This window comes from Cucurbita pepo, chromosome 15 (genome assembly GCF_057944985.1).
Source record: "Cucurbita pepo subsp. pepo isolate OVF chromosome 15, ASM5794498v1, whole genome shotgun sequence".
Lineage (NCBI taxonomy): Eukaryota > Viridiplantae > Streptophyta > Magnoliopsida > Cucurbitales > Cucurbitaceae > Cucurbita > Cucurbita pepo.
Window position 1 is genome coordinate 10370855 of NC_141812.1, and position 13899 is coordinate 10384753.

At 33.0% G+C, this 13899-nt stretch overlaps 2 protein-coding genes across 2 annotated transcripts; one reads left to right on the forward strand and one right to left on the reverse strand.

The window, feature by feature from the left end:
- Positions 1–1244: 1244 nt before the first annotated feature.
- On the forward strand, positions 1245–8978 carry LOC111776465 (uncharacterized). The gene is made up of 15 exons (XM_023655903.2): positions 1245–1457; positions 3779–3890; positions 5346–5458; positions 5542–5664; positions 6389–6603; positions 6726–6801; positions 7251–7337; positions 7433–7513; positions 7634–7666; positions 7922–7975; positions 8061–8102; positions 8236–8314; positions 8398–8468; positions 8546–8656; positions 8767–8978. Exons 1-14 carry the CDS (start codon positions 1287–1289, stop codon positions 8633–8635), a joined length of 1347 nt encoding a protein of 448 aa, XP_023511671.2. The 5' UTR covers positions 1245–1286; the 3' UTR covers positions 8636–8656; positions 8767–8978.
- Positions 8979–10521: 1543 nt separating this feature from the next.
- Positions 10522–13774, reverse strand: LOC111776313 (uncharacterized). The gene is made up of 4 exons (XM_023655737.2): positions 13506–13774; positions 11867–11964; positions 11113–11370; positions 10522–10819 (listed from the first exon to the last, which is right to left on the reverse strand). Exons 1-4 carry the CDS (start codon positions 13624–13626, stop codon positions 10646–10648), a joined length of 651 nt encoding a protein of 216 aa, XP_023511505.1. The 5' UTR covers positions 13627–13774; the 3' UTR covers positions 10522–10645.
- Positions 13775–13899: the final 125 nt, after the last annotated feature.

Here is a 13899-nt window from a genome sequence, read left to right on the forward strand (position 1 = left end):
TTGTTGCTTTCAAACTATTAAACGTTTTGTTTTTATTAATACAGGTGACCGACAATTTTGCATTATTATACAAATTCATAGTTATTATGAAGAAATCATTGTGTATCGACTTTATTCAATAAACTTTGTGCAATAGGTTTGGATTTCCGGAGGTTTTATTGTATTTTTAAATTTTAAGTTATAATTAGTTACTCGTTATTATGGTATTAATAGACAAGAGAGTTACTGTCTCTCGTGTTGCTTTAGTACGAATATTTTGGATATTTTAATGAAAGTTGCATATTATGCTTAATATAAATCAATGGGATACTGACTAGGTTTGATGCGAATGTAGACAAATTATTTATACAATTTGGACTAACAAAATGATGATTATCTCGAGATACATTCGAAAGAAGAATTTCAGTTTTTAAAACATTATAACAAATATATATTTTTAAATACTCAAGTCACGTGCTACTTCTTGTTCAATTAAAGGTAAGACACCTTGTATGGACGAGGACGTCACAACAAAGGCCATGAAATCCAAGTTAGGGTAGTGCATTTCTATAAGAGCTAGATCGGTGCATTTTCATTACTTGAACGTAATGTTATTTTCTTTCCATTATGTTTACTATTTTAAATGAATGTTGCAAACATTTAAGTCCACGACACGGTTATGAAACGTTTTAAATGATCTTTTCCACGCATAATAGTCACGTCAGGTATGCAATAACGTCTTTATTTCATTAGGAAAAGTAGAGTCGTTACATTAGAAAAATTAACTAATTTTTATTAAAAAAAAAACTAATTAACATGCGCGGAATGAAATTTAAAACCTACACCATTCTAGAGAAAAAGTACGAGCATCACAGTATAGCTTATAATAACTGTCGAATATAAATTAAATTTCGATAATTTATGCACGATAATATAAATTTAAATATGAATTATTTTTCTTTGGTATATTTAATGCGAACCCACCAAAAATATTTTTTTAGGGTCCTCACACATAAATTTTCTAATAAATGACTAAAATTCTACAGACCCATTCTTTCCAAAAATTGCAAAGAGACAAATTATTAAAAATAAAAAATAAAAAATAAAAAGCGTTTTATATTCTTTTTAGAAATTAGAACAAATTAAGTCCTTGTCTTTGAGCTGGGCCTGATTTTTCACTGGGCCCCCATCTTCTCGATTGACCCGAAAGCAAGGTATGAATTAAACGCAAAGCCTTACGAATTAAACGCACAGCCTTCGAATATATATATATAGCAGAAGAATAAGGAGAAGGAGGAGAAGAAGAAATGGAGAAATTGTTGAGTTGTGGGGTAAGTCATCTGTTTGTGACGCTGTTTCTGGCGACGGCGGCCGGAGTAATGGTGATGCCGGCGATCACCGACGTGACTATGGCGGCGCTCTGCCCCGGCCGCGATGAGTGCTCCCTCGCCATCTATCTCAGCGGCTTCCAACAGGCGGTAACACAACGAACAACCTTGCTTCACTTTTTTTTTTTTTTTTTTTTAATAATTAAAAAAAAAAAAAAACAGTTTCGATTTTAGTCTTAATCTCTGTTTTTTTACCAAAATTTTAGTTAAACAAATTATTAATTAATCAACGGTTTTTCTAATTAACTTTTAAAATATTTTATTTTATTCTATTTTATAAAAAAAAAAAAAGCCTTGGCCGGTGGTGGGAGAGTGGGTGGTGGTGAAGTGGCTGTGCGTCAGTTGGGGAAGTGGGTGGTTTTTACTTTTTAGGGTAATTTTTTTTTTTTAAATTTCATTTAAATGTTTGGATTAATGGGTTTCCCTTTCCATCTTTTTCCAGAATGCCCCAATATTCAATTAGATATTTTTAAGTGCAAAATTTTCAAAAATTTCATGAATAATTTTTCCTATTTTTAATATATATAATATTCATTTTCAAATAATTTTTAATGCATAATTTCTATTTTTAAATGTTAAATATTTTAAAAGAAAAAAAATATAATATGATTTTAAATATAATTTTGAAATTTTTTAAATTTCCAACTACTTCGTCTTTCATATATATATATATATATATATATATTTATTTATTTATTTATTTCAAATTAATTTTTAATGCATAATTTCTATTTTTAAAATGTAAAATATTTTAATAAATTTAATAATATTTTAAAAGAAAAAAAATATATAATATGATTTTAAATATAATTTTGAAACATTTTAAATTTCCAAGGTTACTACTTAGTCTTTCATATTATATTATATTATATTATATATATAATATTTATTTCAAATAATTTTTAATGCATAATTTCTATTTTTAAATGTTAAATATTTTAAAAGAAAAAAAATATAATATGATTTTAAATATAATTTTGAAATTTTTTAAATTTCCAACTACTTCGTCTTTCATATATATATATATATATATATATATATTTATTTATTTATTTATTTCAAATTAATTTTTAATGCATAATTTCTATTTTTAAAATGTAAAATATTTTAATAAATTTAATAATATTTTAAAAGAAAAAAAATATATAATATGATTTTAAATATAATTTTGAAACATTTTAAATTTCCAAGGTTACTACTTAGTCTTTCATATTATATTATATTATATTATATATATAATATTTATTTCAAATAATTTTTAATGCATAATTTCTATTTTTAAATGTTAAATATTTTAAAAGAAAAAAAATATAATATGATTTTAAATATAATTTTGAAATTTTTTAAATTTCCAACTACTTCGTCTTTCATATATATATATATATATATATATATATATATATATATATATTTATTTATTTCAAATAATTTTTAATGCATAATTTCTATTTTTAAACTGTAAAATAATTTTCCAAATGAGAATTCTCTACTAATTAAATGAACATCTCTAGTTATTTTGTGTTTGGACTTGTGTGTTACAACGTATTTCGACGAATATATGTTTTAACGCCTGTTCAACTAAATATCATGCTTATTAACTATTTATCCATTAAAATTAATTTCGATAGTTTAAAATTTTGGTTTAAATGTATAAAATTAAATATTACATTTATTTTAAATGATGAAAAATAATATGTCTGTAAATGAGTTAAAACCTGACCAAATCGCTATTATAATCAATTCAAGTAAAGTTTAAATCAATTATAAATTAGTATGTCTATTCTAAAAGTAGAAGATTCTTGGATTTAAAAGCTAATAATATTCAAAATATCGAGCCACGTAATTGTTTTTCGTGTCAAATGGGAAATTCATAGCCTTTGAGGATAAGATATTTTCCTCATTTTTTTCAACGTGCTTCACTTTCATAGTTGAAAAAGACGTCTCATTTATGAATTTTTTTTTAATGAAATTATAACGAATAAATAAAATTTAATATTACCATAAATAATATATAAGTTATTTTTAGTTTATTTAGTTAAAGGGTTGGTAACGAAAAAGAAAAAGAAAAAGAAAAAGAAAAAGAAAAAAACATTTTAAAAGCACTTTTGACAAAATTGATTGAATAAAAATCACTTTAAAAATACAAAATATCAAAATAATAATAATTCAAATACTTTTGTCAACATTACTTACTGGAAAAGCAATCTTTTGAATTTAATTTAAGATTTTCACATCATACTTATTTTAAAACTCCCGTAAAGCATAAAATATTGAAATTAAGGCTAAAAGAAAATTAAATTCAAAATTAATAAAAATGAAAATAATATATATATATATATATTTTTTTTTTGTAAAATTTTAATTTTTATATATTTTTTTTTTAGAATATAATCGTAAATGGAAATTTGCAGTTAACGGGATTGGGAGCAGTAGTGATAACGCCACTAGTAGGGAATCTGTCTGACATGTACGGAAGGAAGGCGCTGCTAACGTTACCGATGACAGTCTCCATTATCCCACTCGGTAGGTATGCCTCCATTAAAACTTAGGTTTTATTTAATTTTGTGTATAATATAGACACCAATTTTCTTTCATAAATTTAATATAAATTGACCTATTTTTAAAAAGTCAAAAGCTTTAGCTTATACATAACTCCACAAGGAACGCGGAAATTCGATTGGGCGTTCGTGCGCACCTAGCATCTTGCAATACTAGGTCATTGACTCTCGAACAAAGGAAGAGACTGAGTTGTGCAAAAGTCGTAATCGATATTGCACCTTCCTATTTCATTTTTATTTTCAAATTGAAAATCAAGGCATTAGTGCTTTAGAAAGATTGCAGAGGCGGCTTGACTAAGAATCTTAAAAGGGCATTTTTAGCCTAATTTTTAGCCTACTTCGCTACGGTGGACCATTGGATTAGTAGGTGCTACTGTTTGTGGGTTTGTGTTGAGGATTGTTGGGAGTGAGTCTCACATTGCCTAATTTAGGGAATGATCATGCTTTTTATAAGTAGAAGACTTCATTTGGATGAGGCATTTTGGGGAAGCCCAAAGCAAAGCCATGAGCGCTTATGGTCAAAGTGGACAATATCATACTATTGTGGAGAGTCGTGATTTCTAACATGGTATCAGAGTCATCATGCCCTAAACTTAGCCATGTTAATAGAATCCTCAAATATCGAATAAAGAATTGTGAGCCTCGAAGGTGTAGTCAAAAGTGACTAAAGTGTCGAACATATGGTGTACTTTGTTCGAGAGCTCCAGAGAAAGGAGTCGAGCCTCGATTAAGGGGAGGCTATTTGAGAGCTCCATAAGCCTTATGGGAGACTTATAGTGTACTTTGTTCGAGGGGAGGATTTCTATGCTCAAAGTGGACAATATCATACTATTGTGGAGAGTCGTGATTTTTAACCATTTGAATGACTGAGCTAAAGGTTCGACCAAGTAGTCAAAAGTGACTAAAGTGTCGAACACATGGTGTACTTTGTTCGAGGGCTCCAGAGAAAGGAGTCGAGCCTCAATTAAGGGGAGGCTATTCGAGAGCTCCATAAGCCTCAGGGGAGGCTTATAGTGTACTTTGTTATAAGGGAGGATTTCTATGCTCAAAGTGGACAATATCATACTATTGTGGAGAGTCGTGATTTCTAACCGTTTGAATGACTGAGCTAAAGGTTCGACCAAGTCATGGCTAGTGATTGTAGGCTAGCATCCTCAAAGAGGCTTGACGGGAACAGACTCATAATTATGTGGACAAGTTGATACATAATTGAAGCGACAAAATATATATATATACCCAATTTTATATATTTTTTTTTTGGTGGAGGCGTCTTTATTTCAAAATTTAAAATAATTTTTAAAAATAATTTGCGAACGTTTGTGGTATAAAAAGGACATGCGGATTTTTATTTTTAAATTAACCTTCAAAAAGTGCTTTTGGAAGTATTTAGCTTCTGAAAACGCTCTCATGGCGAAAGCAGCGATATTGGCGTACAGCAGGGAGAGGAACTTCTTCTATGCATATTACGTTGTGAGGACTCTCACGGCCATGGTCTCCGAGGGCACTGCCAGTTGCCTCGCTCTCGCTTATCTGGTAATTTCTTCACTCATCTCTTCCAATTTCGTGCAAGTTTCCGTCCAGTTCTACTCAATCTGATGCTCCGATTACTTTCTCAGGCAGACAACACTTCACCGGCAAAACGAGCGTCGGCATTTGGTTTGCTTACTGGAGTATGCTCTGCTGCTTATGTATGCGGAACTTTGGCATCTCGCTTACTCGCCACGGACTACATTTTTCCGGTACTTTTCTTCATTAGCGAAATGAAACTGATCTCTTGTTCTGAAGTTATATGTTTCGAGATTCAATGCGTAGAGGTATAGTTTTTGTTCTGCTGTATATTTCGATCAAATTACTGCTAATTTCTCTACAATGAGAACATTCCTCTATGATTACAACTGTCTACTGCTCTTTTGTTCTGTAGTTGTGTTTCGAGATTCAGTGGTAGACCGGTAGTGATATTGTTATTGATATTTTGTATGTATTTCGATGAGATTGCTGCGATCTTCTCTATAATCGTTACTGTACACATGAGAATGCTCCTCTGTGATCCTGATTGTCTACTGATCTCTTGTTCTACAGTTTATGTTTCGAGATTGAATGGTAGTGATACTGTTATTGTTCTGCCGTATATTTCTTTTAGATGCTGCCGTTTCATCTATAATCGCTACTCTGCCGTTTCATCTATAATGGTAGTGATACTGTTTTTGTTCTGCCGTATTTCTTTTAGATGCTGCCGTTTCATCTATAATCACTACTCTGCCATTTCATCTATAATGGTAGTGATACTGTTATTGTTCTGCCGTATATTTCTTTTAGATGCTGCTGTTTCATCTATAATCGCTACTATACATGAGATTATTCCACTATGATCGCAATTCTCTACTGGTCTCTTGTTTGTTCTATAGTTTATGCTTTGAGATTCAATGGTAGTGACGGTATTGTTCTGCTGTGCATTTCAATCAGATTGCTGCAATTTCCTCTATGGTCGCAATTTTATACATGAGAATCTTTCTCGAGGATCGTTTGCCAGGTGGACGTGATTTAGTACAGCCAATGTTGAAGGAAGAAGTACCAGAATTGACCGACCGCGAAGACGATGGTGGTGAATTCCCGAGACCGACGTTGGCTTTCAGAAAGATGCCCACTCTGAATGATGTTATCGACTTAATCACGAGCAGGTAAAGGAGAGTTGTCAGCTATCTGCTTGTGCATTTTACAGTGAGAATTGTTCTTTCTTCCTATGACTCTGCAGTAGACCATTCTATTTAATAACCATAGGGTACAACTTCATTGTTTACAGTACGCTACTCTCACAAGCCGCAGTTGTTGTATTCTTCACCGGCCTCGGTGAGGGAGGATTGCAAGCCTCGATATTGGTATGTCAGTATTTTTCTTCACTATTGCCTCTATATTTAGTGAGATTTAAGGCCAGTAGTAGTTGCTTTGAAATAGCTGAAAGAAGTATTCTGAAGTGTTTAGTCCGCCAGTGGAAATTCTACTCAAATTTGACACACGTAATTGTTGACAGATCAATGAAACAGATACTTGAAGAGATGCATATTATCACGATCAGGACTTTGTCAAGCTGTTAGAGTGTTTCCTAGATCAGAATAAAAACATTATTTGAATTCTTTTTATATTTCATTTTCAAAGATAATCGAACACAAGACTTTATTTAAACCCACAATGATCTTTACTCTTACAAATTGCCTATCAATTATTCTTGAAAGTAGTTTCAGAAACAGGAACAGAGAATCTTTTGTAAGAACAACGTGAAAACAACTGCCAACTCTCTATCTGATAGTTAAATTGTATTGGATTGCAGTATTATTTGAAAGCTCGATTTCACTTCGATAAGAACCAGTTCGCAGATTTGATGCTAGTTTCTGGGGCTGCAGGAGCGTTTTCGCAGGTAGAATCTACGTGCTTTACTAAGACGATCTGGTTCTTTACACCGTCTTCTGCTCTTCCTTCTCTTTTAGTTAACTGCTTTATACATACGTGCAGCTTGTTTTGATGCCCTTGCTGGCTCCTGTTCTATCAGAAGCCAAGTTACTTTCAATTGGGCTTTTGGTGGGCTGCATCGGTGTAAGCACCTCGTACTCGTTGCTTAGTATTCCATTAACAAGTTTTTTCCTTCTACTATATAATCAGTGAAGAATTTGGTCATTTAACCAACATTGCTCATTATAAGTTGATTTATTGCAGATGATCATTAACAGCATTGCCTGGGCAATTTGGGTAAATCCCTCTCCCAATTATCAAGAATTTCTTAAAATCCTCTGCTTTTATTTCTTCCTAGGCTTGAGATGTAAAATTGAAACTCATTACATGAAAAGCATTGATGTTAGATATCATGTGATTTTATCCGAATTTTAGAGATCGACTGTACTAAGTTTTTTCACGTGCGTACTTCAAATGGTTTGTTATCCGATTCTCATTTTCAAATGGTTTGTTATCCGATTCTCATTATATTTCTCTCTCTTTCTTGCCCAGGTTCCTTATGCTGCAACTATATTTTCTGTTTTCTCTGTTTTCGTGAATCCAAGTGTAAGCTTTAAACTTATCCCTTCTATACGTTTCTCCCGACTGATGCATAACCATTATTGCTTATTGTGAGCTTGGATTTATACAGCTACGCAGCATTGTATCAAAACAAGTCGGTCAACATGAGCAGGTAAATAAAGATACTTTTTACAAGTGAAATTTTCATATTCAACAACCATCAAATCATCCATATCATAACATTGTCTATAAGAGTTTCTATGATCTCACAAACTTCTAGACCAATAATAATAACTCATTTACAGGGGAAGGTTCAAGGATGCCTTTCAGGGTTAAGCTCTCTCGCCCAAATTGCAGCTCCCATCATTTTCAGTCCTCTCACAGGTTTGGACTCCAATTCTATATATATATATATTGAAACACAAGGAGCTCGATTTAACAATTTTATCTAATTCATTGATATCCAGCTTTATTCTTGTCTGACCATCCACCCTTCAATTACCCCGGCTTCAGCCTATTGTGTATTGCCATCACTTCCGTAAGTACCTGAATTTGTACCAGCTTGAAATCTTCTCCTCACGGCTTTACTTAGAAATTATACTTAAAATTATGCAGATGATTGCTTTAGTTCTAAGTCTCATGATGATGGCGTCCCCAAGTAGTTCGAGTCAACAAGCCAGTAGCAGCGTCCGCACAGAAGCGTAGCCGTTGCAATCTGAGAACTTGGTATGTCCATAATGTATAAGCTTTTGAAGATAAAGCCTCTCATATATAATTAATTATATGTTCTGAGGATTGATAAAGTGGAATCCATTTTGAAGATTTATTTTTTTCAGCTTCAGTAGGAAGTAGATTTTCCAGAATATGGCTTAAGAGAGTATTGCAATCAGCTAGCCAAAAAGGATGCAACGTCTTGGATTTTGCTGGTGTGTTATCCAACTCTAGTAATTTTGCATTTTAGGCGTGTAATTAAACCTAGGATTTTGGACTTTCGCATGGCCACAGGTATATTAAGAATATAGCTTCAATATATTATGTTTTTTGAGCACTTCACTGAGATCGTTTGGCGTAGAAAATTCAAACGTTGAAGTGATTATAAATTTAATCAAGTTAAAACATCAATTTTAGTAATCATATTTTTAAGTCTCGTTTCATAATCTAATTTTAAAAATTTAGGGCATGTACCTTTAATAAATCTTAAAATTAGTCATAGTTCGAGGTGGTTAAATTGAATTTACCCATGAATGTTGTTCAAAATCAAGCTAATTGCGAATATTAACGACAAAAGTAGCGTGAATTTGAAACTTGCCGATAAAAAACCTGTAATGAATTTGAATTTGAATTAAAAAAAAAAGTAGAAAAGACTATACTTTTAGTTGCATTTTTATGATTGAGTTTTGACTTTTGAGAGTTCAGTAGTGGTGCCACTTCTAATTATTAAAAGAAATATTTTTAGATTTATATATAAATATATATATATATATTCCTTTTTCTCTTTCTTTTCTTTTTTTCCTTTTCTTCTTCCTTCATCTCCTTCCTTTCTTCTCCTCTTCCTCCCCTTCTTCCCACGTTTAACATAATAATAATAATAATAATCGAACATAATAATAATAATAATAAAAATCGAACCGAAACCTTCGATTATAAATCTGAAACGAAGGGTTGCTTCATTTCAAATGCCTGCATATATATATATATATATATATATATATATATATATTGAATTTGGGAAGGGGGAGAAAGAAGAGGAAAGGGGGGAAGAGAAAAAGAAAAGGAGAGGAAAGAATAATAAAGCTCTCTCATTCTTACTTTCATAGAGAATAATAGATGAGGAAGGAAAACGAGTAAGTAAGAATGAGAGAGAGAGAGAAGAAAAAAAGAAAAAAAAAAAACAAAAAGGAATAATAAGTTTAAAAAATTAAAAAATAAATTAACAAAAATAAATTGTTCGTCAACTTTCGTTATTATACCAGGATGAAAATGAAATGATCAGTTGAAGGGTTCAAGACTCACAAGAATAACTACCTAACATATTTTCTTATCCAGGCAACTGCTTAATTCTTCAGCTACTAAATACAATCGACTATCTAATTCACACCTAGAAAGTTAATTACCAATTCATTAGTGACTTCTAAGAGATTTTATCCAACTATAAAAGACAAAGTTAATTATAACTTTTAAAATCTCATGGGACTAAATTCTAATTTTCTCCAAATTTAAGGACTAAATTCGCAATTTAGCCTATTTTCATCCCTATCTTTCCATTTCTAAACATAAAGAGTAAATCTGCTATAAATGATCCAGTAGCCCAAATGGTTCGTCATGTCCATTCATTTCCTAAAGTCTTCTCTTCTTCCTCCGCCCTCTCAAAACCTAGCTCTTAGAGTTGCATTTCCGGGCTAATATTCCACTTAATACCCGAATGGGAGCTATCACACTCAAAGCCATAGAAGCAAAAAAAATGGGGCAGAAAAGTGAAGAACTCTCTCCACTACTAACTACAAGTTCTAAATTAATCCAACTGCTACATCATCCCTTTTGAGTTTAACTGCAACTAAGATCCAATGAAGAAAACTAGCTGAAGATCAGAGTGCATTTTAAATTTGTTTTACTGATTGAGTTCCTATTTGATATTTAGAACAATATACATAACAAATAATTATTCTTGTACTGATGAGTCCAGAATGTACATACCCTACGGGCGTATTATTTACCTCATTGTATCGGGAATGTATCGTCATTTCCATCTTCTTCCATGTCTAGATATTTGAAGTTCAAATCGCCCCATCCATTGCTCCCGTAGTTAAAACCCGGGTTGACGTAGCATTTCATCTCATGAAACAGGTTCAAGTTGTCCACGAGCTTGTGGTATGCATTGCATCCACAACACTACAAGAGTGGAAAAAAAGACTAAGCTCATTAGTTTCGTGTCAGCGACTAAAATGGCTGATAGAATATCAGCTAATTACATGGAGAAGCCTCAAGACTACTATCTGAATTCAAAGATTAATGTGTCCTGTTCAAGATTGATTTCTTCCCCAAACGAACATTGAACGAAACCATTTCAGTTGGAAACCGAGCAAAAAAAAAAAAAAGAAAACTATATGCTTCCATTCTACTCAACTCAAATGGTCAAATATGCACTTCCATCGATTCATTCCATGAATGTTGTGAAATCTTACCTGTACAAACACAGTGCCATCAGTATAAGCATGGGGGTTGATCGCCCGTGTTGTTCGTTGCCCACAAATGTTACAAGTAAAAGCCACAAGCATTCTTCGCCGAGGGGATTTTGTGAAAAGAGACCATGGGAAAGTGGAGACATTCTCTGTGCCTGAATTGGCCTCCAGCCCAGCCGGAGCTGGGGGACCTTCCATGCCTGATCCTGTCGTCCACCCTCTTCCCGCAGCTGCACCAAGCACCACTCCCATTGCAGCATCCTAATGCAGAAAGGAAAACTTTACTAGAACTAAGATCGAACGGAAAACAAAAAGAACATATATCTAATTTAGTTCTTAATAACGTAGACTATAAATGGCATGTTATTTTAAAAAAACAAAACATTACTTCATTAGTGTTCAAACACCACTAGGGCTGCCGATTTTCATATTTCCTCCATGGCTGAGCTGACTATGAATAGGATTCAAACCAACCTATTGTACCGATTTAAAGGTTTATGAATTCTCTTATTCGACAATCATCGTGTTCCTTCTTACAGAAATTCGAATAAACAATTCTCTCTAGTTATTTGTTTTTTTGGAAGAAAAAAAGAGTAGGAAACCGCGTGATCATTCAAATAGTTGTGTGTATAGCACAAACCATAAGTTTTATCACGCGGAAAACTCTCAATGGCATGAATTCTGATCATCTCAAATTTGCAGAAACTAAACGAAGAGAGCATTAAATTAAACTAATAGTAATATACAGAGAGGCTACCTTTGAAAGAGGAGAAAGGGAGAGATGGCGTCTACTGAGGATTGGAAGGTTCCTGATATTCTTCGAATCAGACTGAGAATCAGATTCATTCTCGTTACCTAAACACACACTCAGAAACTTAAGCAGGCAACTCAAAATAAGAAAGAAAAAACTAATAACACAAAAAATTACTTTGAAGACGAATCAAAATCAAACGATAAACAGGATCATTCAGCTAGCAGAAGCAACTGCTTCGACAACACACCGATTTCAATTCTTCACACTTCTCATCAGGAAAAGATGCAAACAAATAGAAGAAATCAGAGACGAATAAGAAAGAAAGAAAAAACTAATAACACAACAAATTAGTTTGAAGACGAATCAAAATCAAACGATAAGCAGGATCATTCAGCTAGCACAAGCAACCGCTTCGACAACACACCGATTTCAATTCTTCACACTTCTCATCAGGAAAAGATGCAAACAAATAGAAGAAACAAAACCTGTATCTATTCAGAGACGAATTAGAAAGAAATAAAAAACTAATAACACAACAAATTACTTCGAAGACCAATCAAAATCAAACGATAGACAGGATCATTGAGCTAGCACAAGCAACTGCTTCGACAAAACACCGATTTCAATTCTTCACAATTCTCATCAGGAAAAAATGCAAACAAAAAGAAGAAACAAAACCTGTATCTATTCGGAGACGAATGAGAAAGAAAGAAAAAACTAATAACACAAAAAATTACTTCGAAGACGAATCAAAATCAAACGATAAACAGGTTCATTCAGCTAGCACAAGCAACCGCTTCAACGACACACCGATTTCAATTCTTCACACTTCTCATCAGGAAAAGGTGCAAACAAATAGAAGACGAATAAGAAAGAAAGAAAAAACTAATAACACAACAAATTACTACGAAGACGAATCAAAACCAAACGATAAACAGGATCATTGAGATAGGACAAGCAACAGCTTCGACAACACACAGATTTCAATTCTTCACACTTCTCATCAAGAAAAGATGCAAACAAATAGAAGAAACAAAATCTGTATCTATTTGGAGACGAATAAGAAAGAAAGGAAAACCTAATAACACAACAAATTACTTCGAAGACGAATCAAAATCAAACGATAAACAGGATCATTCAGCTAGCACAAGTAACCGCTTCGACAACACACCGATTTCAATTCTTCACACTTCTCATCAAGAAAAGATGTAAACAAATAGAAGAAACAAAACCTGTATCTATTCGGAGACATATAAGAAAGAAAGAAAAAACTAATAACACAACAAATTACTTCGAAGACGAATCAAAATCAAACGATGAACAGGATCATTCAGCTAGCACAAGCAACCGCTTCGACAACACACCGATTTCAGTTCTTCACACTTCTCATCAAGAAAAGATGCAAACAAATAGAAGAAACAAAACCTGTATCTATTCGGAGACGAATTAGAAAGAAATAAAAAACTAATAACACAACAAATTACTTCGAAGATGAATCAAAATCAAACGATAAACAGGATCATTCAGCTAGCACAAGTAACCGCTTCGACAACACACCGATTTCAATTCTTCACACTTCTCATCAAGAAAAGATGAAAACAAACAGAAGAAACAAAACATGTATCTACTCGGAGACGAATACCTTTGGAAGCGTGCGGAACTTGAAAAGATCTCAGAGGAAGCATCCTGTTGGGAGAAGATATAGGAAAAGAAGAAGAAGAGGAGATGATCGCAGCAGAAGAAGCGTTGATTAACGACTCCATAGACGGTGAAATCGAAAGCTATACCGGAGAGAAGCGGATCACAGAGAAGAAGCCTCCGTAGGACGACTGGAGAATGAGAAAGCAGAAGACGAAAATGTAAAGAAGAGGCAGAGCAGAAGCCAATTAATTTGGCACGCAAAATATCGCGGGGACGGGGAACGGAGTTTTGAGGACACGAACGACCGGTAGCCAATGTGGGCTCAATTTCCCGTCAACCCGGCCCATTACTATTTTTTCCTGAGATTTGATCCACAAACGGAATAACAACACGTA